Source organism: Nematostella vectensis, chromosome 9 (genome assembly GCF_932526225.1).
Source record: "Nematostella vectensis chromosome 9, jaNemVect1.1, whole genome shotgun sequence".
In the NCBI taxonomy this organism is placed as follows: Eukaryota; Metazoa; Cnidaria; class Anthozoa; order Actiniaria; family Edwardsiidae; genus Nematostella; species Nematostella vectensis.
Window position 1 is genome coordinate 3,683,136 of NC_064042.1, and position 21,960 is coordinate 3,705,095.

Here is a 21,960-nt window from a genome sequence, read left to right on the forward strand (position 1 = left end):
CCTATGTTACGTGCCCGAACTGACCACAGGCCTTTGCCATTGGCTGCACAGCGGTATATGCAGCAGGCTCGACATGACGGAAAAACATGACGTGACGCTTCAAATAAGCCCATTTCACATCGAGTAAGGCGGAGAATTTCTCTGAGTACTTAGTAACTTATAGCAAACAAAATATGAAGTGCGACTTTTTTTTAAATTGATGCGACTTTTTGTAGTGTCATTGAAATTTGAGCTTTTCGTCCCTGAACTGATGCACAGGGAAAAATTATCTTAAAAAGCCAAAATCTGCTTATGTGCACTTCGGCCTCACGTCATTTGTGTTTTGAAAATCAGTTCGTAGAACAAGGAACCTATAGCCGCCAGTGCTGAAAAACGCAAGACTAGTTCCAGTACCGCGCGGTTAAACCATCCTTTTTGTTTTGAAATGGCAGCTTTTTACCTGCGAACTGTCACATTTTGGCGAATACTAAGAAAACTATACCAAACCTAAGGCTATAATTTTCTTTATGACTTCCTCATTATCAAAAAAATCTGTCATCTTTTGAACAGTATGGTTTTAATGCTGTACAGTTAGTCAAATCAGCGACAACCTTTCGTACCTTTTCTCGAATGTTTTAACACTACGATTGTGCTTGTTTTCGCCAGAGCACGCGCATACGTTATTCAGCACTGTTCCTATATCCATTGTAAGTAATCGTGTCTTCTCTCTTTATCTGGAATTGCCCGTGTTCCAGGTTTTTCCGTCATGTCAGCAGGCTCAAACTAATACAACTTTTCACAAGAGTTTGCATCTGATCGCAACTAAGCAGCTGAGTCCGAAGTGAAAATGATAGGTAAGCAATTCAAGTTTCATTCATTCATGCATTTGGATGATTTTTCGTACCAGGAAAGCAAACTGAAATCACAATTCAATTCCTTTTTTGCATACAAACAAACAAACGTTGTTTCGCAGCTAGACTATCAAGCAGTCTCCCTGGAGCTCGATAGCCTTTGCCTGGAATCTTTTAGTAGAGTTCCCAGATAAGCTTATTACATATCTTGAACACATGTTTTCACTTTTTTGTCTTTGTGATAATGGCGCCCAAGATTTCTTGCTCGAAGTCATTGCAAGCAAAGTCAGTGGGAAAACTTAACATGTGTGAGACAGCCAGCAGGACTATGGTAGAAATTAACTTGCATCTATAGAAAATTTGAACTAAAACCAAAGCCCTGTCCAGATATAGGCGAATCCTATATAAGGAGTCCAGCGTCTGAGACAGCCAGCAGGACTATGGTAGAAATTAACTTGCATCTATAGAAAATTTGAACTAAAACCAAAGCCCTGTCCAGATATAGGCTAATCCTATATAAGGAGTCCAGCGTCTGAGACAGCCAGCAGGACTATGGCAAAAATTAACCGGCATAAATAGGAAATTTGGACTAAAACCAAAGCCCTGTCCAGATATAGGCTAATCCTATATAAGGAGTCCAGCGTCTGAGACAGCCAGCAGGACTATGGCAAAAATTAACCGGCCCCAATAGGAAATTTGGACTAAAACCAAAGCCCTGTCCAGATATAGGCTAATCCTATATAAGGAGTCCAGCGTCTGAGACAGCCAGCAGGACTATGGCAAAAATTAACCGGCATCAATAGAAAATTTGAACTAAAACCAAAGCCCTGTCCAGATATAGGCTAATCCTATATAAGGAGTCCAGCGTCTGAGACAGCCAGCAGGACTATGGCAAAAATTAACCGGCCCCAATAGGAAATTTGGACTAAAACCAAAGCCCTGTCCAGATATAGGCTAATCCTATATAAGGAGTCCAGCGTCTGAGACAGCCAGCAGGACTATGGCAAAAATTAAAAAAATAGAAAATTTGAACTAAAACCAAAGCCCTGTCCAGATATAGGCTAATCCTATATAAGGAGTCCAGCGTCTGAGACAGCCAGCAGGACTATGGCAAAAATTAACCGGCATCAATAGGAAATTTGGACTAAAACCAAAGCCCTGTCCAGATATAGGCTAATCCTATATAAGGAGTCCAGCGTCTGAGACAGCCAGCAGGACTATGGCAAAAATTAACCGGCATCAATAGGAAATTTGGACTAAAACCAAAGCCCTGTCCAGATATAGGCTAATCCTATATAAGGAGTCCAGCGTCTGAGACAGCCAGCAGGACTATGGCAAAAATTAACCGGCATCAATAGGAAATTTGGACTAAAACCAAAGCCCTGTCCAGATATAGGCTAATCCTATATAAGGAGTCCAGCGTCTGAGACAGCCAGCAGGACTATGGCAAAAATTAACCGGCCCCAATAGGGAATTTGGACTAAAACCAAAGCCCTGTCCAGATATAGGCTAATCCTATATAAGGAGTCCAGCGTCTGAGACAGCCAGCAGGACTATGGCAAAAATCAAAAAAATAGAAAATTTGAACTAAAACCAAAGCCCTGTCCAGATATAGGCTTATCCTATATAAGGAGTCCAGCGTCTGAGACAGCCAGCAGGACTATGGCAAAAATTAACCGGCCCCAATAGGAAATTTGGACTAAAACCAAAGCCCTGTCCAGATATAGGCTAATCCTATATAAGGAGTCCAGCGTCTGAGACAGCCAGCAGGACTATGGCAAAAATTAAAAAAATAGAAAATTTGAACTAAAACCAAAGCCCTGTCCAGATATAGGCTAATCCTATATAAGGAGTCCAGCGTCTGAGACAGCCAGCAGGACTATGGCAAAAATTAAAAAAATAGAAAATTTGAACTAAAACCAAAGCCCTGTCCAGATATAGGCTAATCCTATATAAGGAGTCCAGCGTCTGAGACAGCCAGCAGGACTATGGCAAAAATTAACCGGCATCAATAGGAAATTTGGACTAAAACCAAAGCCCTGTCCAGATATAGGCTAATCCTATATAAGGAGTCCAGCGTCTGAGACAGCCAGCAGGACTATGGCAAAAATTAACCGGCCCCAATAGGAAATTTGGACTAAAACCAAAGCCCTGTCCAGATATAGGCTAATCCTATATAAGGAGTCCAGCGTCTGAGACAGCCAGCAGGACTATGGCAAAAATTAACCGGCATCAATAGAAAATTTGAACTAAAACCAAAGCCCTGTCCAGATATAGGCTAATCCTATATAAGGAGTCCAGCGTCTGAGACAGCCAGCAGGACTATGGCAAAAATTAACCGGCCCCAATAGGAAATTTGGACTAAAACCAAAGCCCTGTCCAGATATAGGCTAATCCTATATAAGGAGTCCAGCGTCTGAGACAGCCAGCAGGACTATGGCAAAAATTAAAAAAATAGAAAATTTGAACTAAAACCAAAGCCCTGTCCAGATATAGGCTAATCCTATATAAGGAGTCCAGCGTCTGAGACAGCCAGCAGGACTATGGCAAAAATTAACCGGCATCAATAGGAAATTTGGACTAAAACCAAAGCCCTGTCCAGATATAGGCTAATCCTATATAAGGAGTCCAGCGTCTGAGACAGCCAGCAGGACTATGGCAAAAATTAACCGGCCCCAATAGGAAATTTGGACTAAAACCAAAGCCCTGTCCAGATATAGGCTAATCCTATATAAGGAGTCCAGCGTCTGAGACAGCCAGCAGGACTATGGCAAAAATTAACCGGCATCAATAGAAAATTTGAACTAAAACCAAAGCCCTGTCCAGATATAGGCTAATCCTATATAAGGAGTCCAGCGTCTGAGACAGCCAGCAGGACTATGGCAAAAATTAACCGGCCCCAATAGGAAATTTGGACTAAAACCAAAGCCCTGTCCAGATATAGGCTAATCCTATATAAGGAGTCCAGCGTCTGAGACAGCCAGCAGGACTATGGCAAAAATTAAAAAAATAGAAAATTTGAACTAAAACCAAAGCCCTGTCCAGATATAGGCTAATCCTATATAAGGAGTCCAGCGTCTGAGACAGCCAGCAGGACTATGGCAAAAATTAACCGGCATCAATAGGAAATTTGGACTAAAACCAAAGCCCTGTCCAGATATAGGCTAATCCTATATAAGGAGTCCAGCGTCTGAGACAGCCAGCAGGACTATGGCAAAAATTAACCGGCCCCAATAGGAAATTTGGACTAAAACCAAAGCCCTGTCCAGATATAGGCTAATCCTATATAAGGAGTCCAGCGTCTGAGACAGCCAGCAGGACTATGGCAAAAATCAAAAAAATAGAAAATTTGAACTAAAACCAAAGCCCTGTCCAGATATAGGCTTATCCTATATAAGGAGTCCAGCGTCTGAGACAGCCAGCAGGACTATGGCAAAAATTAACCGGCCCCAATAGGAAATTTGGACTAAAACCAAAGCCCTGTCCAGATATAGGCTAATCCTATATAAGGAGTCCAGCGTCTGAGACAGCCAGCAGGACTATGGCAAAAATTAAAAAAATAGAAAATTTGAACTAAAACCAAAGCCCTGTCCAGATATAGGCTAATCCTATATAAGGAGTCCAGCGTCTGAGACAGCCAGCAGGACTATGGCAAAAATTAAAAAAATAGAAAATTTGAACTAAAACCAAAGCCCTGTCCAGATATAGGCTAATCCTATATAAGGAGTCCAGCGTCTGAGACAGCCAGCAGGACTATGGCAAAAATTAACCGGCATCAATAGGAAATTTGGACTAAAACCAAAGCCCTGTCCAGATATAGGCTAATCCTATATAAGGAGTCCAGCGTCTGAGACAGCCAGCAGGACTATGGCAAAAATTAACCGGCATCAATAGGAAATTTGGACTAAAACCAAAGCCCTGTCCAGATATAGGCTAATCCTATATAAGGAGTCCAGCATCTGAGACAGCCAGCAGGACTATGGCAAAAATTAAATGGCCCCAATAGGAAATTTGGACTAAAACCAAAGCCCTGTCCAGATATAGGCTAATCCTATATAAGGAGTCCAGCGTCTGAGACAGCCAGCAGGACTATGGCAAAAATCAAAAAAATAGAAAATTTGAACTAAAACCAAAGCCCTGTCCAGATATAGGCTTATCCTATATAAGGAGTCCAGCGTCTGAGACAGCCAGCAGGACTATGGCAAAAATTAACCGGCCCCAATAGGAAATTTGGACTAAAACCAAAGCCCTGTCTAGATATAGGCTAATCCTATATAAGGAGTCCAGCGTCTGAGACAGCCAGCAGGACTATGGCAAAAATTAACCGGCCCCAATAGGAAATTTGGACTAAAACCAAAGCCCTGTCCAGATATAGGCTAATCCTATATAAGGAGTCCAGCGTCTGAGACAGCCAGCAGGACTATGGCAAAAATTAACCGGCATCAATAGGAAATTTGGACTAAAACCAAAGCCCTGTCTAGATATAGGCTAATCCTATATAAGGAGTCCAGCGTCTGAGACAGCCAGCAGGACTATGGCAAAAATTAACCGGCCCCAATAGGAAATTTGGACTAAAACCAAAGCCCTGTCCAGATATAGGCTAATCCTATATAAGGAGTCCAGCGTCTGAGACAGCCAGCAGGACTATGGCAAAAATTAACCGGCATCAATAGAAAATTTGAACTAAAACCAAAGCCCTGTCCAGATATAGGCTAATCCTATATAAGGAGTCCAGCGTCTGAGACAGCCAGCAGGACTATGGCAAAAATTAACCGGCATCAATAGGAAAATTGGACTAAAACCAAAGCCCTGTCCAGATATAGGCTAATCCTATATAAGGAGTCCAGCGTCTGAGACAGCCAGCAGGACTATGGCAAAAATTAACCGGCATCAATAGGAAATTTGGACTAAAACCAAAGCCCTGTCCAGATATAGGATAATCCTATATAAGGAGTCCAGCGTCTGAGACAGCCAGCAGGACTATGGCAAAAATTAACCGGCATAAATAGGAAATTTGGACTAAAACCAAAGCCCTGTCCAGATATAGGCTAATCCTATATAAGGAGTCCAGCGTCTGAGACAGCCAGCAGGACTATGGCAAAAATTAACCGGCATAAATAGGAAATTTGGACTAAAACCAAAGCCCTGTCCAGATATAGGCTAATCCTATATAAGGAGTCCAGCGTCTGAGACAGCCAGCAGGACTATGGCAAAAATTAACCGGCATCAATAGGAAATTTGGACTAAAACCAAAGCCCTGTCCAGGTATAGGCTAATCCTATATAAAGAACCCAGCATCTGAGACAGCCAGCAGGACTGTCCTGTTCAGATCGCTTTGAAATAATTTGATGTTCATGTATTTTCATTTTTGTCCTATATTTTCTATTGTGAAAAAAACTCAATAGCTTTGGTTCAATAGCTTTGGTACAAGTGCAACTAAAATGATGATGAGGTCTTGAGTATCTAACTAAACTACTCATTTATAATTACTGATCTACTGCCAATTTTGGTGTCAACTACTAAATATCTTTCCCCTTGTTGAACTTCTTTGCTTTTCTGCTTGCTTTGCCCCTAGCTTTTCTTTTCATGAGTTGCTTGTTGTTTTCTTCTAAAAGAGAAAATGTTTCTTTAGCTTATGTTTATTCAATCATATTGTTTTTCCCATACAATTACTATTGTCCAAAAACTTGTAATCGATCAAGTTTGTGTGTTTGCAAATCTGCTGTACTGTATAGTAAACTGAATATCATGTACAGATACAATTGATGTAATTGTTTTCAACTTATAAAGATAGCCTGGGCTCAGACCAATATTGTAGTACGGATAATTGTTTTCCACTATGAATAGTGCAGGCACTTGTAAACTGCAAGAATAATCCTTAAGGCTTAAACAAATTCTTGAAAAATAAGTGCAATGAATAAACTGCTTCCATGTTTCCATGTGGTCTGTCTATCGACTTACCTATTGTGGTGTCATTGCCCCCTATGAAAGTCTGCAACAATTCACTTTTGAAGTGAACCTATTCAATACAAACAAACTGTTAGTACTTAGAAAAGTATAAACTGGTATTCCCCCAGATCCTATTCACCATTTGTTAAAAAATAACTGAGGTTGGTAGACAATTATTTAAAGCCTCATAATTGATTAAATAGGGAAAACAATAATAATAACCAACATCTAGAAACAAAGTACAAGCATATATAGAAAAAAAAATATTTGTAAAATGTAGATCATGAGACAAAAGTAAATACGTCCTTATTCTTAAAAATCTTTTTCATTCAATTTTTTGGTCATATATTCACTTTACCTCATGCTCTTCGCCCGTATCTGATTTAGAATCCATGTCAGGATCATAGCCAGTCTAGAGAGGCAAAAAATAAGCCCAAAAACAATTATTAATAAAATAAGCTAAGTTAGAAATGATGATTCAGTTGGAACCTTGAACCTCTATAAAAAAGAGTCCGAAGAAACAAGTTATTTCCGTTCTTTAGCTGGACCAAAATTACAGTAAAGTGTAACAAAAATGGAAATGGAACAATTAACAATATTGTGTGAAGTTTTTTGCCTGAATTTTTTTACGACCTTAATTTTTCGTTGTTATTTATAGGCTAATGGCACAACATCTGCAAAAAGATTATATCATCAGCATAGTGTGTGAGGTTGAGCTTCAGCATAGGCTTACAAACACATTGAAAATAAAATTCCATCTCCTACCCACCTTGTGATCAACAGTTTTCTTGTTGTCTTTATTCCTTCTCTTTTTTTTTTCCTTTTTTTCCTTTATGCTTAGGGCTTTGAGGATGACCCTTCCATCAAAAGTGCTGAGATTGACATCTATTAAAGAATAAATTGTGATGTTAATGGGCCATCAATAAAATAGAAGAAAATTAAATATTTGAATTATTGGATGTGATGTGCACCTTGTTTTCAAAAGCCATTCAGTTATACAGTACATTTTACAGTGCAAATATGTCTTTAAATTTTTGAGTAACATCAAATTGACGTCAAAACAACTTGGAACAGTAAACAGAGTAAACAACATCGTCCCTACATCTCCCCTTACTAAGGGGGCCATTATTTGAGGCTTGGGTGGGAGCAATTTTGCTGCCAATAGTGCACAGCAATAATGCAACTCTGAATGATAATCTTTTAAGTACCAACCTTCTGCACGGGCAACAACTCCTAGGTTGGAACCAATAGCACGCAACACCAACAGTATTGGTTCCCTCCCATGGCCATGATTTCTGGATACTAAAAAAATGTTACAAGAGGGAATGACTAAACCCTTAGTGTGTTTTGGAACATAGTGGCTCTTGTGAATGTTTAAAAGAGGAGGCAAAAGCAAAAGGTGCTAGAGCTTTCCAGAGCTGCATTTTATTTACACTAATTCATGATAATACAGTATAAGACATTTTCCAGTTAAGTAGGACTTTTACTGTTACATGCGATGCAGATTTACTGCATCCTTCTTTAGGCACAGGCAGTAAGGGCTGCTATCTGTCAGTGGTTAATAAAGAAATGTTACAGTATGGGGAAATTTATATGTTAAAACTAAATCAAGTTTGGAAAGGCATGGAGACTCGATTGCCAAACTTTGAGTACATAAAACTCAGAATAATCCATACTCAATCCAGCACCAAAACATGTTGAAAACATAGCTTAGATTTCAATAGGAAGGAAGCCTCGTGGCACAGATTGACAAACCTCACTAATAACTTTAAGCTTTTTTACTGTTAAGAAAATGCTTTCTCCTTTAACATTTTAACAGCCCCCCCAATAATATTCATTAAGATACAGTTGCATCATTAAAAATACTATACCTGCCCTCTCATCATCTGTGCCTTCGAAACACACACATAGCAGAGGTTTGACCTCCAAGTCTTCGACATCCCTAATAAAACATAGCCAACAGTATTAGATTTGAATAAAAACATTTTGAACAACATGGGTCAAGAGGCTGAGAAGCAAACAGAGTAAAGATTTGTAGTAATGCTAAACAACATTGTTGGGGTTTAACTCAATTTTAATGATTGCTGACATTTTATCCATGACTATAGTGTTTACCTGAAGAAACTTGCCAGCATGTAGTTGGCTGGCTCATCTGGTTCAACCCCTGAGCAGATAAGCAATGATCTGCCAGAGTACTTGGCTTGTATACATGCCTAAACAAAGCATCATTCCATTGTTACACAATTTTGGGAAAACTTTAATACTGTAGATGTTTTATATACAAGAATATGTGCAAGAAAATGATGATGAAACTAACATAAACAGTAATATGGCAAGTTATTACCCTAAATGTGACGACTCAGGCGAAAACCGACCGTACAGCCATTTCGTTCCGTGAGCTTACCCGCGAATTTTGTTTTAGCAAGTCAAGAGGTTTTTTATTGGATCTCGTGTGGTCAGGATACCGGACCAATCAAAACTTGAAGAATGAGTCCATTTGTAAAATGAGCTTCAAATTATTAATGATAACACAACAAAAAAATATCCACACAGTGTGTGAGAAAAGGAAAGAAATTATGAGGCTTTAAAATATAAATATGTTAAACATTTTGCTCTTCCATAACGATGAGATTGCAGATACATACAGTAGGATATCTCTATAATAGCAAGGTGGCTTTGTATCTATACATACTTCTGTAGTTTATGGATCCTAGTGTTGCAACTCGGTATGCCTTAATTTAAAGTACCCCAAAATAAAAGAACCTCTTTTGCCCAAAAGGAGAAAATCTAGGTTCTCAAACACAGATTTATTTTACTGTACCTGAAGGTAATTTTCGAGTACCACACACAGGTCCCCAAGTGCCTGTGTGTGATACCACATCTGGCCCTTTGTGATGCTTTGGTTCAGAAAACCAAACTCATACTCATCCTCCCTTACTGTTCCAACTAAATAAAAAGAACCATTGCCTATTACAATTCCAACAATATGTATAATGAGAAATTTGTATTGAAGCTATAACATAAATGGTATACTATTTCAAACACACAAGTGGCCTTCATAAAGCAATTAAACTATTGCAATTAAATTAAAAATTAATACAGTATAATTAATTATGGATCTCTATAGTAAAATGATTGTATAATAATATGGCAGCTCTTTTTCCTTACTTTCCTCTGTTCCTCTGTTTCTCTCATATTAGCTGATTAATTAAACTATGCAAAAACTACTCTCTTTTCAGAGAGTTGCACAAAATAAAACTTAAAGCAAACCATGTATTGATTTTCCCCTGGTTTTATTAGCATGCGTTTGATTTGAATTCTTACCAACAACTCCAAAACTTGAGTGCAAATTTATTTCCTTTAAGAATTCTCCTGAAAAAAAAAATACAACTAATTGTCAATGGGGGCATTCTCCATATCCACTTGCTAAGAAGAACATAGGAAACAGTTATTTTATAATAATTAGGATCTCCACAGTATAACGCTTATTTTATAACAATAAGAGGACCACCACCCCAGCAGTATCTGCACTGAATATCTGCACTTAAATAATTTCTTATGATACAGAGATATTATAGGAAAAGTGAGATGACAAAAGAGAAAGATGTGCAATGAAAATACTATTTCATGATTTGTAATACATTTATGATGCAAATTAATAATGGTGATTCCATGGACCTCTGTCATGGGAACCCTGTCTAATGGACTACAAATCAAACAAAAATAATAATTAAAAAGAAAACTTGCATATGGCTAAATCTCTATGTATAATTTGAAATTTTGTTGGGTTTTGTAGATAATAAGACATATTCATTTTTTTTTTATATAATAGGAACTACTAGTATTCAATAGATGATTAAGACTCAAATTGTGTTGTCATCATAAATTGTTGTGAATCATATTCACCTTTTGAGGACGCTGTTTTCTTTATGGGAGTGCTGAGGGCTAGAACATAGAAAAAAACTTTTTTATTTATCATAACTCGTGCCGTCGATTGAAATGTAGAAAGTGAAAAAGCCAATAGAAATCAATACTATGACCAAAAGTTGTTAGAATATATATATAAGAAAGTGTCAAAGATAGAAAAAATAGGGAAAAAATTCATTTTTTTTATTTTCATGTTTAAAATGTGGTTGTCCGATTAAATAATGCAAACTCACGTTGATTATATTCATCGCTGGAGGAGGGTGATGGATCTCTGTCATGGACTACAATCAAACAATAATTAAAAAGAAAACTTACATATGGCTTAATCTTTATGTATAATTTAGAATTTACTTGGGTTTTGTAGATAATAAGATATATTCATATTTACCTTTAGAGGGATCCGTTGATTTTCCCTTTCCAGGGTTGCTAAGGGCTAGAAGATAAAAAAAAAATTGTTTTATCATCATTAAAATCTCCATTGTATCTGCACTGTAGTGGATTCCTATAATACAGAGAAATTCTAGGATAAAAGGAATTAACTAAAGAAAGAAATCAATAAATGTGCCCTTGCTTACCATTCAACTCGCTCTTCTCTTTGACTTCCTTGTATTCAAGAACTATGCAAATTAGAAATGGTTATGATTTTGTTTTCTTATTCAACATTTTTTAATGGAAACCAGCATTAGGGGAAAAATATAGGCTATAACAGGTCCTACCAGGTACAAGGTCATCCCCACTAGAAGGGGATGAAGATGGACTACCTCTGAGGTGGACTATAAAAACAAGAATAACAATTATATTTTAAAAAAGCATTGAATAGCTAAATCTTTATATATGTATAATAAGGGAATAATATGGTGGGTTTTGTAGATAACAAGATGTTTATTATATTCACCTTTAGAGGGCTTGTCAGGTTTCTTGCCTTTTCCAGGAGGGTTTATACTAAGGACTATAGAAAAAACTTTTTTAATTTTATTATAAGAGGAACTACTTGAAAAGAAAAATGTAATAGTCTAGTACTTTATAGATGATTAAGAATCAAAATGTGTTGTCATCATAAATTGTTGTAGATCATATTCACCTTTAGAGGACTCTTTTTTCTTTATTTGAGTGCTTAGTGCTAGAACATAAAAAAAACTTTTTTATTTACCATAACTAGTGTTTTTTATAGAAGAAGTAGGTGTGCTTTAAGCTAAATGATGGTATATATATATACTCCATTTGAAGTCTTTCACTGGGAGCCAAAATAGTGCTCAACTTTACAGGAGCTGTTATATATATATAGGTGAAAGTGTCAAAGATTGAAATAATAGAGAATAAGAAATTCATTTTCTTTATTTTCATGTTCAAAATGTGGTTGCCCGATTAAATAATGCAAACTCACGTTGATTATATTCATCGCTGTCGTCACCTTCATCACTTGTGGCTACATAAAACAGTTTGAAAAGTGAATAATAATAGAATTATAGACTCCAGCAGCACCCCCCTTCTATTCTTTGTTTCTTAGGGAAGGGTCAATATTTATTTGGGGGGTGGGAGGTGTGGAGGGCTTCTAAGTTGAATTTTTTGGGGTTCGAAAATATCTACCCTCCCCAAAAATGGGGTCTAAAAATTATGGCCCTCCCCCTTGGGGATGACTTCTTGGTCGCCCCTGTTATTCAATTATATTCTTTATTAATGATAGCACTTATTGAGTTTAGAGAAAATAAGTTTAGATAACTGACAAAGGGGGCCTTACCTGGTGTTGGGGTGGTGCTGCTGCTTAAATCTGCTCGCAAAATGATACAAATTGATACATGAAATTTGATTTGTTTTCTAAATGCTGCAATGAATCATGTAGACTTACTTATGCAATAAAGTTTTTTAGCACTTAGTTTTTTAAGCTCTTCTCTTACCTTTTGTCCTTAGACAGAAATACATCCTTTTCGTTCGATTAAACGCATGGTAAATTTCCTGGCCAGTAGGGACCCCGTAAAAGGCAACATTCCAGCCGTTGTTGCCTTGTGCCCCTGGCTGAAGGAACTGAAGTCTGGAATGAATGACAAAAGCGTTCAAAAGCAATATACATCTATAAACCAGCTTTCCAATCAGTGGTCCCAAATTAATCGCCACTTTCGATGATTCGTATACGCGCACGCGTTCAAATAAGCGACCCCACCCAATAGGCGCCCTTTGACCACCTTTTATGCCGAATACAAAGCGAGTGTTTCTTCACTTATAGAAAGCAGATGTCTATAGAATGTGAAAAGGGCTTTTAGTTAAAAATATATATGTTTTTAAAGCTGCTGTCGCAAAAACTACGCGGGAGTGAGCTTGGCCTTATCAGGGAATAGTTCCCTGGTCTTATATAAATGGGTTTTTACTGTAATAGAGTGGGCTTAATAGCACCGGAAATCCGGTGACATGTGTAATACATGTTCTGGCTATCATTTTACCACAAGAAGCGCATTTGAAATATAACCATTTTAATATGGTTTAAATTTTCCGTCGTTAACTATTTGGTACACGAAACTTCTAATTCACAGAAATAAAGTTTTGTTTCTTACACTTGGAGTTTACCCGGTGAAAACGACAAAGAGGAATTCGTTACGCAACAAATAACTTGTCCCTTGAAATGGCTTCACCGCATTGTAACGGATTGTAACTTAGGCCAGGGGCGAATTATATGACATCAATACTGGGATAAGAAAGGCAATACGTGTACTTGCAAAGACACTTACCTCTTTGGCAACTCCAGTTCATTACGTAGCGTCGGAAATTTTGATTTTAGGATGCTTAGGACATCCTCGCTGGAGTGATTGGTGGCCAGGTCTAAGGTTTGGACTCTCCCCTCTCGCTCCGCCTGTTTCAGCCTGCTCCCTCTGGGCACGCAATCAAAATTTAGGTCTTTTTCGGACAAAAAGATCGTTCTCAGTGAGGTACACTTTGCTTTTCTCATAGCTTCGTCTTCCACGTAAAAACTCGCACACTGATCAAGAACCTTCCGAACCGTGCTTAAGCGGACATAACATGTGACGTGTAATATGAGACTCGGTCAACAGGACCAATAAGCCGGCGTAGCTTGCGTGCATCCGGTATCATAGTTTTTACTCTGTTACAGAGTAAAAACTTCCAACCCGGATGCACGCAGGCTAGGCGTAGGAAGCATATTCGGGAACCAAGGGCGTTATGTAGGAAGGGGAAATTCGGTACTCCTTTGTATGAAGATTGAAAGGAATGTCGATAGCCCGAGGGGGGGCGTCTTGTAATCCCATAGCCCGGTTGTAGTTCTAAATACTGATTTCGGACACACTAGGCGTTCCGTGGTCAGACGAGAGCCATGCTAGCAGCCTAAGACACCTTCCTATTCCATCGACTCGATCGGCGCTTTTGTACTTAAAATTAAGCTGCAAAACATGTTGATGCTAGTAGTGCTTTAGCCTGCGTCCAGCCGGAAATAGTTCCGTTATTACGGTAATAATAGAACTATTTCCGGCTGCATGCAGGCTAGTAGTGCTTTTCCTAAGTGTTAAAATATATTTTGCCGACGATCACCACCTTTTTTAATTAATTTTAGATTTTCAACCCGGGGTAGTTAGGTAGTGGCGGCTCAAGGGAAGGGGAGAGGTAGAGGCGCTCGCTTTTTCTTCTCTAAGCCCCCCTCCCCCCGTCTCTCTCCCTTGAACCGCTACGCAGGCTAGGGGTAGTGCAAGTAGGTTCTAGCTTTCATTTCTGTGGACCCGCAGACAAAACGAGACTTAGCGACGGGTGGAAATAGAGCCTACGCAGAAGAAACAAAACAGGTTTAAAATTTTGATATTTATTTTTATAACACTATAACACTTATGCGACAAGTTATTAATTTTCAAAAAAAACGTTAGTTACTAATGAAGTCATAAGTAATAATTCCAAACGTAAACATAACTCTTCCAGAACTGAAATTTAATTTCTCAAAGGCTTCAGCCCTCACGCCAAGTAGGGTGCCAGGCGCTACGAACTCCTCCTCGATGTTCATGTTTATGTCCCCATTCCGTATCCTGCGGGATTGATAGATTGCATTAGTGAAATAGCAGCATTTTGATAAAGTAATGTAGCCATTTGGAGACCCCCCTCCCCGGTGATATAAACAGGACCACAATGATGCGCTTCCACTTATAAGCCACCTCTACAAAAATGCATTCCCCGGCAAACTGTGGGAATATCGTGTAAAGACAACAAGCATGTAAAAGTGTAACACACAATGCGAGGTGGTTGTTGTACATTCAATGGTTATACTCGTATATTTTAAAATTTCAGACATAACTTGGGAATTGGGAATATCAATCGTTACTTACGCAAGTTTAGCGACAACCGGAGATGGGGCTTTGACCAGCTGAAGGCCAATAGCACCCTTCACAGTCAGGAAAGCCCTCCACACTTGGCTGTTTTCTCTTTCTATGGCGGGGCTGAACAATATGGGGTTATCTGCCGCCAAACGCTCCTTTTTTATTTTCCATTCCAGAGACCACCTCTCTTCCTCTACTTTCTTGTAGTTTTTGTCTAGCTCCTCAAACTAAAGTAGTAAAATAAGAACAGTAAATTATGGTAGCAACTATTTCCTAAACCACAATTACTAGTTCTAAAACCCCCTTTCCCAAATTGGCAAGCTGAGACAATAATCACTTTCGAAAACCAGCCAAAAAGCTGACTCTTGTGCTTTCTTTCTTTTTTTCAATTTTCCTAGTCGGGAGACCGGTTTTATACTGCTACTAGTCTCCTGCGCAGCTGTCCTTTGTGTCGGGCACGTGTGAGCCTTACGCGAAGGACTACACTACTGCCATAGCAGCTGGGAAACTACAATTCTTACAAACCTTTACTAACGCTGCTTTTCGGAGCGTTCTGCATTCTTTTTGCAGAAGTTTGAGGTGGCTATCAGCCGCTGTAAAATTATGCTCCGCCATCTCGCTCTCATTTCCAATAAACCGACACCCGGCAATGGGACATTCAATTGCTCTTGACGGGCAAATCTTCATATGTCTGCTCACATCTATTCTGTAAAATTTGAAAATAAATAAGATAACATCAAGTAATTATATTAATCTTCCACAAAGATAAACTGTAAAATAAAAGCATCTACGATTCCTTTAATTTATAATGCACAATCTTTGTTTCTACCTTTAGCAGTAGATAATTACCAACATAAACAGTTGAAAAAAAGATAAAGGTAGCATTTGCCGAAACTTCTGAAAACATGATTCAAATTATTTTATTGATATATTGATATATCAGGTAAAATATGGTCACATAGTATCCCAAGGAAAAAAAGGATAGAGCACGCGTTCAAAAATGCGGAGTTCTACTATTAGGTTTTACAGTACTTAGTGACTCACAATTTCACTTTGTGGCTGGCCTTGGATCCAGGGGGTGGAAAAGGGCATTCCACCATCCTTCCACAGCATATTGCCTTGTGGTCTTTTAGGCTTCCCACAATCTCCATGCAGTCAGAACATGACTCCTCAGCAGGGCTTCCCCTTTAAAAATAAAACAAGGATACAGGTATAATTTTTATGTGCGTCATTGTTGCCCGCACAACCGACAACCGCCGTGCACTCTTCACCTTTAAATCTATTTTCAGTTGTGGCAGAGCCTTAAAAAACACAATGTGTATATATGGGTGAAGCATAATACCAATTAAGTATTATAGACACAATAAATTCTGCATCTTAGAACGATTCACTCTGATAAGAAAAGATTTTCCTAGTTTCTGAGCCTCGGAATTTTCTAAGCGTGTTAGATAAAAAGAGTGTATTTACCGCTAGAGAACGGAAACGTTTTTCAAACGTTAGACGATGACTTACCTGTTTTTTGAGCCGAACACACTGGCATTAGTCGCTCCAACGTTTTCTTGCATTTTAATTGCTACGTGCTGAATAGAGAATATCACAGATAGAAGTTGTATGCAATACTATACTATATTCTATCCAAACGCTTTGTTGAGATCTTTTTTACCCAATGCTGTAACAACGCTGACTAGGGAAGTAGACTCTATACAAACTATATATGAGGGATCACCGACTTCCGTTCCAGTTTCAGATCAAGACAAACCTAGCGGAAATTTAGGAGTGTGCTGGAGTGGTCACCTCTCTAGTCTCCTGCGCAGCCGTCTATCACCACTCACGAGCAGCAACATGCCTAGCCTAGCACACGTGATCTTGAGTTCCTCACGGGAAGCCTGGATTCTTTTATTATTACAAAGCAAGAACTACTAGCGAGTTTTTTTAACAAATGGACTCGACTAGGCCAAGTTAACAAATACAAATATTCGTCCTCGCCGGCGTCATTTTTTTAGGGCCGACTCAAAATTTCAACATTTGCTAATTTTCAAACTCCTATAATTAACCTTTTTTCGCGATTTTAGACGTTCCCTTAGCCTTCGTCAGTGAAAAACTCCATTCGTATTTGCTTTTGTTGGCGTTATGATATGGAGCCAGTCAAAAAATCCTTTTGGAGGTCCATTGTGGATAGATCAATAATAATGGTACAGGAAATACAGGAAATACAAATAAAAGCTACCCGCCCCACTTTCTCCTCGCCGTTCCGCCGCGCCGCCTCGCTCTTTCGCGTCTCATAACGCTGCCCGCGTCGCCTTGCTTCTCGAGGATTGCCCGCTCGTTTTTTTTTTTTTTTCCTAGAAATGCGGTTGGGAAACGTTTGTTTTATTTTACTTGGCAAATTAAATACAATGGGTATATCGATTTGCTATAATGTATGGCGTTGTTAGATGGTACTCCATCTCTATTTCCATTTGTATTTTATAACGTCTGAGTTAACGTCCTAGGGGAATATATGTATTGATCCGCCGCTCATGTGATTTAATTATTTTACTGCAATGGTGTAATGGTAAAATGACCGTTTATTTCATTCAAAATAAAATTAGAACTCTAATGTAATACAATGGAATATGAGTTCTTCTTGAAAGTAATGCACAACAAAGCCGGTTGAGGGGTTGTATTTACAATAGAGTAGTGAACAATGGCCGGCGAATCGCGCGCGAGCCGAATAAGGAACAAACGGCAATTAAGAAGCGGGCGCGCTAAAGAAATAGTTATTATCTATGCAAAGGATAGTTTCTCGATTATACCCAGGTAAGCTATGCAGCTAGAGAGAAAATGATTCTGTTCTACTTCTGGGTGCGCGAGTCTTTAGAGCCGTTATGTAAAGAAGCCGACGTAGTGGGGAGGTGAAAATGCCTGAGACACTTAAATGTATGTTGGTTGATGTCGATAAGAATGCGCGATTCATTTTCTCCGGATACAGATTTAGAATCTAGTTTTTTATTTACTCCAATGGGAAAATATACCTGACTTTTATAAGGGTGGATATCTTCGCCGCTCATATTCACCGGAACTGTTGATTTCTCATAAACTTACGCTTCGTTACCGGTGTGCCAAGCATGTAATCTGTTGCATGTGATTTTAAACTCAAACCCATCGCTTGGCTGTTCTAAATAAATGTGGAAGGTCTTTTTTAATTCAGAAAATTTAAGTTTAGGCTAAAAATATCGGATAAGTAAAATGACAATACTAGATCAGTACGAAGCGAAAAAGAAAAAAAATGATAGGTCTCGACCCATAAAGGGTTCACCTTTTACAATAGAGCAATTACAAAGGCATGTGAAATCAACACTTCCGGTGAATTTTAGACCAAATAACTTAGTAATTTACAAACAAAATGAAAAATCCGTGATCAGAATACTATATAATACTGACAAAGGGCCATTGATTCAAAAGAGATCGTAGTTATCTGAAACCTATGCCTAACCCAATGTGTTATTATAGGCGGAGTATTTCAATATTGGGATCGGCTTTAAATTGTGGTATTCCGGTAGTACCGACTAATCAAAAGTACCATGTTGTCGAAGGGGCATTTTTCTCCTCGCCATTGTCTCCACATCACTTCGTCTAGGTGGCTTTGCAGATCAGCTGTAGGGATCCCTTTTTTGCTTTTTACCATTCTTTTCACTCTTGCCCACGTAGACTCTATCTCTTGAGTGTTGACTCCAGTCACCGGGTCGACGAAATAGTCTTTATGGACCACCACCCGGTGACTGGAAACGTTGGGAGCATGAGCAGTAATGTTCCTGTATGTCCCCCAGTCATCCGAATGGAGAACACTTCCTGGCTGAAGGACTTCCTGAATAATCGGCGCCAAGACTTCTCTCGTTCGCTTGTTTACAACAGTGTAATACCCTCGGCAAGGCTGGAAGGCCGTAGTCACCAGACCAAACACCCATCTTTGTCGGGATATCCTTCCTCTGCCATACTATAAACATAATAAAGCAAATTGTTCTATAGTTAGTTTTTCTATCACATGTGAATCACCTGACATGACGGAAAAACCTGGAAAACGCGCAATTCCAGATAGAGAGAAAAGACACAATTTCTTACAATGGCTATAGGTTCCTTATATTACGGACTGATTTTCAAAACACAAATAAGATGAGGCAGAGGTGCACATAACCAGATTTTGGCTTTTTAAGATATTTTTTCCTTGATCATAATTGCCCTGTGTATCAGTTCAGGAACGAAAAGCTCAAATTGCAATGACACTTTACAAAAGATCGCATCAATTTAAAAAAAGTCGCACTTGCTATTTTGTTTGCTATAAGTTACTAAGTACTCAGAGAAATTCTCCGCCTTATTCGATGTGAAGTGGGCTTATTTGAAGCCTCACGTCATGTTTTTCCGTCATGTAGAATCACCTTAGAATGAATCCATTAAATGTCATTTATATGCACCTTGTGTGGCCAAGTAAAAATAACAAGACATATAATTCCAACCATACCGTTTTGTAGCAGTTACAGGATAGTTTTTTCACCCACCTTTCGCTTGAACGAAATAACGGTTTCGTCGCACTTGCAAACATGGTTCGGGCCGCCGAACGGATAGACTGGGCGATCGACGACATCCCGCGAGCACAATAGTCTTAAGGCCCTGCAGACTTTTCCAACCATTTGAGGTGTCATACCTAACATTGTGCTTGCCTGCACTTGTAAAACTTCCACCGACCAGAAATATATGAGAACAACGAGCTTCGAAAGGGGCGTCTTGGGAAACAATTCGAAAAAGCTGTTGGTTCTTAGGCTCCTACGAATAAGGCAACGCGGACATTTCCTAAGAGAACAAATAGAAGTTATGAGATTTCGCCTACTACGTCCTTAAAGAAGATATATCATGCAAAATTATCATTACCTACCAAATTATCATTACTTACCACTGATAACCATCGATATGTGTTGCTCTTTCTTTAAGCTCCATGTTAATTCCACACATCCCGCAGTAGAGTATTTCCATCGGCTAATTCAAGCAAGTATAAACTGAAGTCCTTTCAATAAAAAATTGTCGTCAAAGTATCATTATTCAATTGTGAATGGCTATTTATCTTGCAAATATACCATGCATTTTTAACGCAAAACAATACAAAGGAGTGTCAGATGGACATCCTTTAAGCAATGAGTACAGATTGCAGTCATCGGAATAGATGTGGCTTTGTTTCGCACGGACACTACTCAAACCATCGTGAAGCACAGGTGGGCTGGTGGCTATCACACTGGCCCCTCGACACTGCGGCCCGAGCTCGAACCCCGGTTCTGTACTCGTGAAAGACGCCAAAAAAAAGTCCTCAAAGTGCTACCCTGGCAACACCTCGCCAGAAAACTAAATGAGACTTGTTTGAAAACATCGAAATTCTGAATGGTGCTTTTGGCTATGAGATATGGGGCGTACGCAGCCTATAGGCCTGCAGTTACTGGACTGCAAAAGAATTTGGCGATCTTATTTGCATTAAGAGGGCAAAAAATCAAATGCTTACTCATTCATTTTTATGCACGTAGTTTTATATATATGATGAGGATAAAAACTATAATTTTCTTAATCATGTTAATCTACAGATGATTTCCAAACATATTGTTATGTCGTTCAGTGCCACGCGACGAATGAAGTCCTATTTCAGATCGAGGTTGACAGAGGATCGTGTAATATTCTGAAAAGTCTGACGCATTGACGCCAATTTTAAACCCAAAAGCGGGAGTTATGAATTCTTCTCGGGGATGCGGGATAAGGGGCCACGCCCCCATTCAGCTTCTGAATGCTTTGACTGCAACTTGTTAAAATCCTGCGTACGCCCCTGCTTTTTGGGTCTTTGTGGAGAGCAGCTCCTCTCTCTGCCTTATCAATGAAGTAGAAAGTATCCCTCAATTACCCCCAATTGGCTTAGGATTGTCAATGGTGATGTTCTTGATTTTTCTAGTTCCTCCTTTTCTCCGTAGCGTATTATCTGTATGATACTTCCATTTGGGGAGAAATGATAATTCAAGGTGGGAGAAACATGTAAGGGAAATATTTCCACTAATAAAGAAGTTGGATCCACATAACTGATTATCGTGATGGTTTAAGGAATCGTGTGCAGGTGTTACAAGTCCTTAGGGGTAAGAATTGTTGTTGACCACACCCTCAATGCTATCCGTCTAACCCGGTCAACTTCCCTCCCCTGTTATGACAGCAGGTTTGTGGGGAGGGAAGTTGACCGGGTTAGACGTATTCCTAGGGACGACACATTGAAAGACAGGCGTAAAGGTAAGAATGATCGTGTACCTTTTGTAGTCACTTTTCATCCAGCTTTACCTAATTTACCTGGTATTCTTCGTAATTTACAGCCAGTTCTAGAATCTTCTAGTAGATGTAGGGGTGCTATTGGTAGGGTACCTATGGTGGCTTATAGGAAACCTAGGAGTTTAAAGGATATGTTGGTGCACTCCTCTCTTAAAGAGGATAGTACTCAGGTTAGAGGTTGTGGTAAGTGTGGCGGTAAAAGGTGTAGGGTGTGTAACTTTCTTAAGACAGGGCGGGAGTTTCACAGTACAGTTACTAATAAGAAATATGTCATTAATTTTGACTTGGACTGTAACTCAGATTTTGTTGTTTAATTACTTGCTCTATGTGTAGCAAGCAATACGTAGTGTCTACTATCAATAGTTTTAGGAAGCGTTTTAATAATCATAAAAGTAGGTTAAATAAGCACCCTAGTTTACCGGTTAGTGAAAGAGTTAAGGATGACCTGATCTATCAACATTTTCATTGCGACAATCATTTAGGTCTTAATAATGTTATGGTACAACTTATAGATAAGTGTAACTCTGAGGCTCAGCTTAGGGAAAGGGAAGGCCAGTGGGCTTATCGGCTTAAGTCTATCTACCCGCGGGGTCTTAATAGTGATGACTTTTTTTGTAGTAGGAACC

At 39.1% G+C, this 21,960-nt stretch overlaps 3 protein-coding genes across 18 annotated transcripts in view; 1 reads left to right on the top strand and 2 right to left on the bottom strand.

The window, feature by feature from the left end:
• The window catches only part of LOC5517308 (sortilin-related receptor), a 66,612-nt gene that overhangs the window by 29,787 nt on the left and 14,865 nt on the right, over nt 1–21,960 (top strand). The window lies entirely within an intron of this gene.
• Nucleotides 6,190–13,644, bottom strand: LOC116604483. Of its 10 annotated transcripts, none has more exons than XM_048732505.1 (20): nt 13,427–13,644; nt 12,602–12,735; nt 12,445–12,474; nt 12,091–12,132; nt 11,788–11,826; nt 11,602–11,655; nt 11,468–11,479; nt 11,282–11,323; nt 11,095–11,139; nt 10,940–10,987; nt 10,686–10,724; nt 10,104–10,151; nt 9,601–9,725; nt 8,895–8,992; nt 8,651–8,721; nt 7,992–8,081; nt 7,549–7,664; nt 7,138–7,191; nt 6,792–6,849; nt 6,190–6,438 (listed from the first exon to the last, which is right to left on the bottom strand). In XM_048732505.1, the coding sequence occupies exons 1-20, from the start codon at nt 13,642–13,644 to the stop codon at nt 6,350–6,352; spliced, it is 1,452 nt and encodes a 483-aa protein (XP_048588462.1). In that variant the 3' UTR covers nt 6,190–6,349. The 10 variants fall into 10 exon arrangements, with proteins under 10 accessions (XP_048588462.1, XP_048588457.1, XP_048588456.1 ...); XM_048732500.1 differs by having other exon boundaries at nt 6,190–6,435; nt 11,423–11,479; XM_048732499.1 differs by having other exon boundaries at nt 11,423–11,479.
• LOC5521641 lies at nt 13,600–21,411 on the bottom strand. Of its 7 annotated transcripts, XM_048732511.1 has the most exons (8): nt 19,938–21,401; nt 19,546–19,837; nt 16,674–18,986; nt 16,523–16,590; nt 16,055–16,195; nt 15,536–15,716; nt 15,020–15,237; nt 13,600–14,722 (listed from the first exon to the last, which is right to left on the bottom strand). In XM_048732511.1, exons 4-8 carry the CDS (start codon nt 16,573–16,575, stop codon nt 14,563–14,565), a joined length of 753 nt encoding a protein of 250 aa, XP_048588468.1. In that variant the 5' UTR covers nt 16,576–16,590; nt 16,674–18,986; nt 19,546–19,837; nt 19,938–21,401; the 3' UTR covers nt 13,600–14,562. The 7 variants fall into 7 exon arrangements, with proteins under 7 accessions (XP_048588468.1, XP_048588471.1, XP_048588470.1 ...); XM_048732514.1 differs by lacking the exon at nt 16,523–16,590 and having other exon boundaries at nt 19,938–21,400; XM_048732513.1 differs by lacking the exons at nt 19,546–19,837; nt 19,938–21,401 and having other exon boundaries at nt 16,674–19,096.

Coding starts and splice junctions, on each gene's coding strand:
- LOC116604483 (XM_048732499.1), bottom strand. CDS start 13,644: ATGAGAAAAGCAAAGTGTACCTCACTGAGAACGATCTTTTTGTCCGAA. Junction 10,725..10,939: donor CAGCGATGAATATAATCAAC/GTGAGTTTGCAT, acceptor TCTATGTTCTAG/CCCTCAGCACTCCCATAAAG. Junction 7,665..7,991: donor AGTTGTTGCCCGTGCAGAAG/GTTGGTACTTAA, acceptor ATTCTTTAATAG/ATGTCAATCTCAGCACTTTT.
- LOC5521641 (XM_048732510.1), bottom strand. CDS start 20,017: ATGGAAATACTCTACTGCGGGATGTGTGGAATTAACATGGAGCTTAAA. Junction 19,838..19,937: donor CATATCGATGGTTATCAGTG/GTAAGTAATGAT, acceptor TTGTTCTCTTAG/GAAATGTCCGCGTTGCCTTA. Junction 18,987..19,545: donor TTATTTCGTTCAAGCGAAAG/GTGGGTGAAAAA, acceptor TTATGTTTATAG/TATGGCAGAGGAAGGATATC.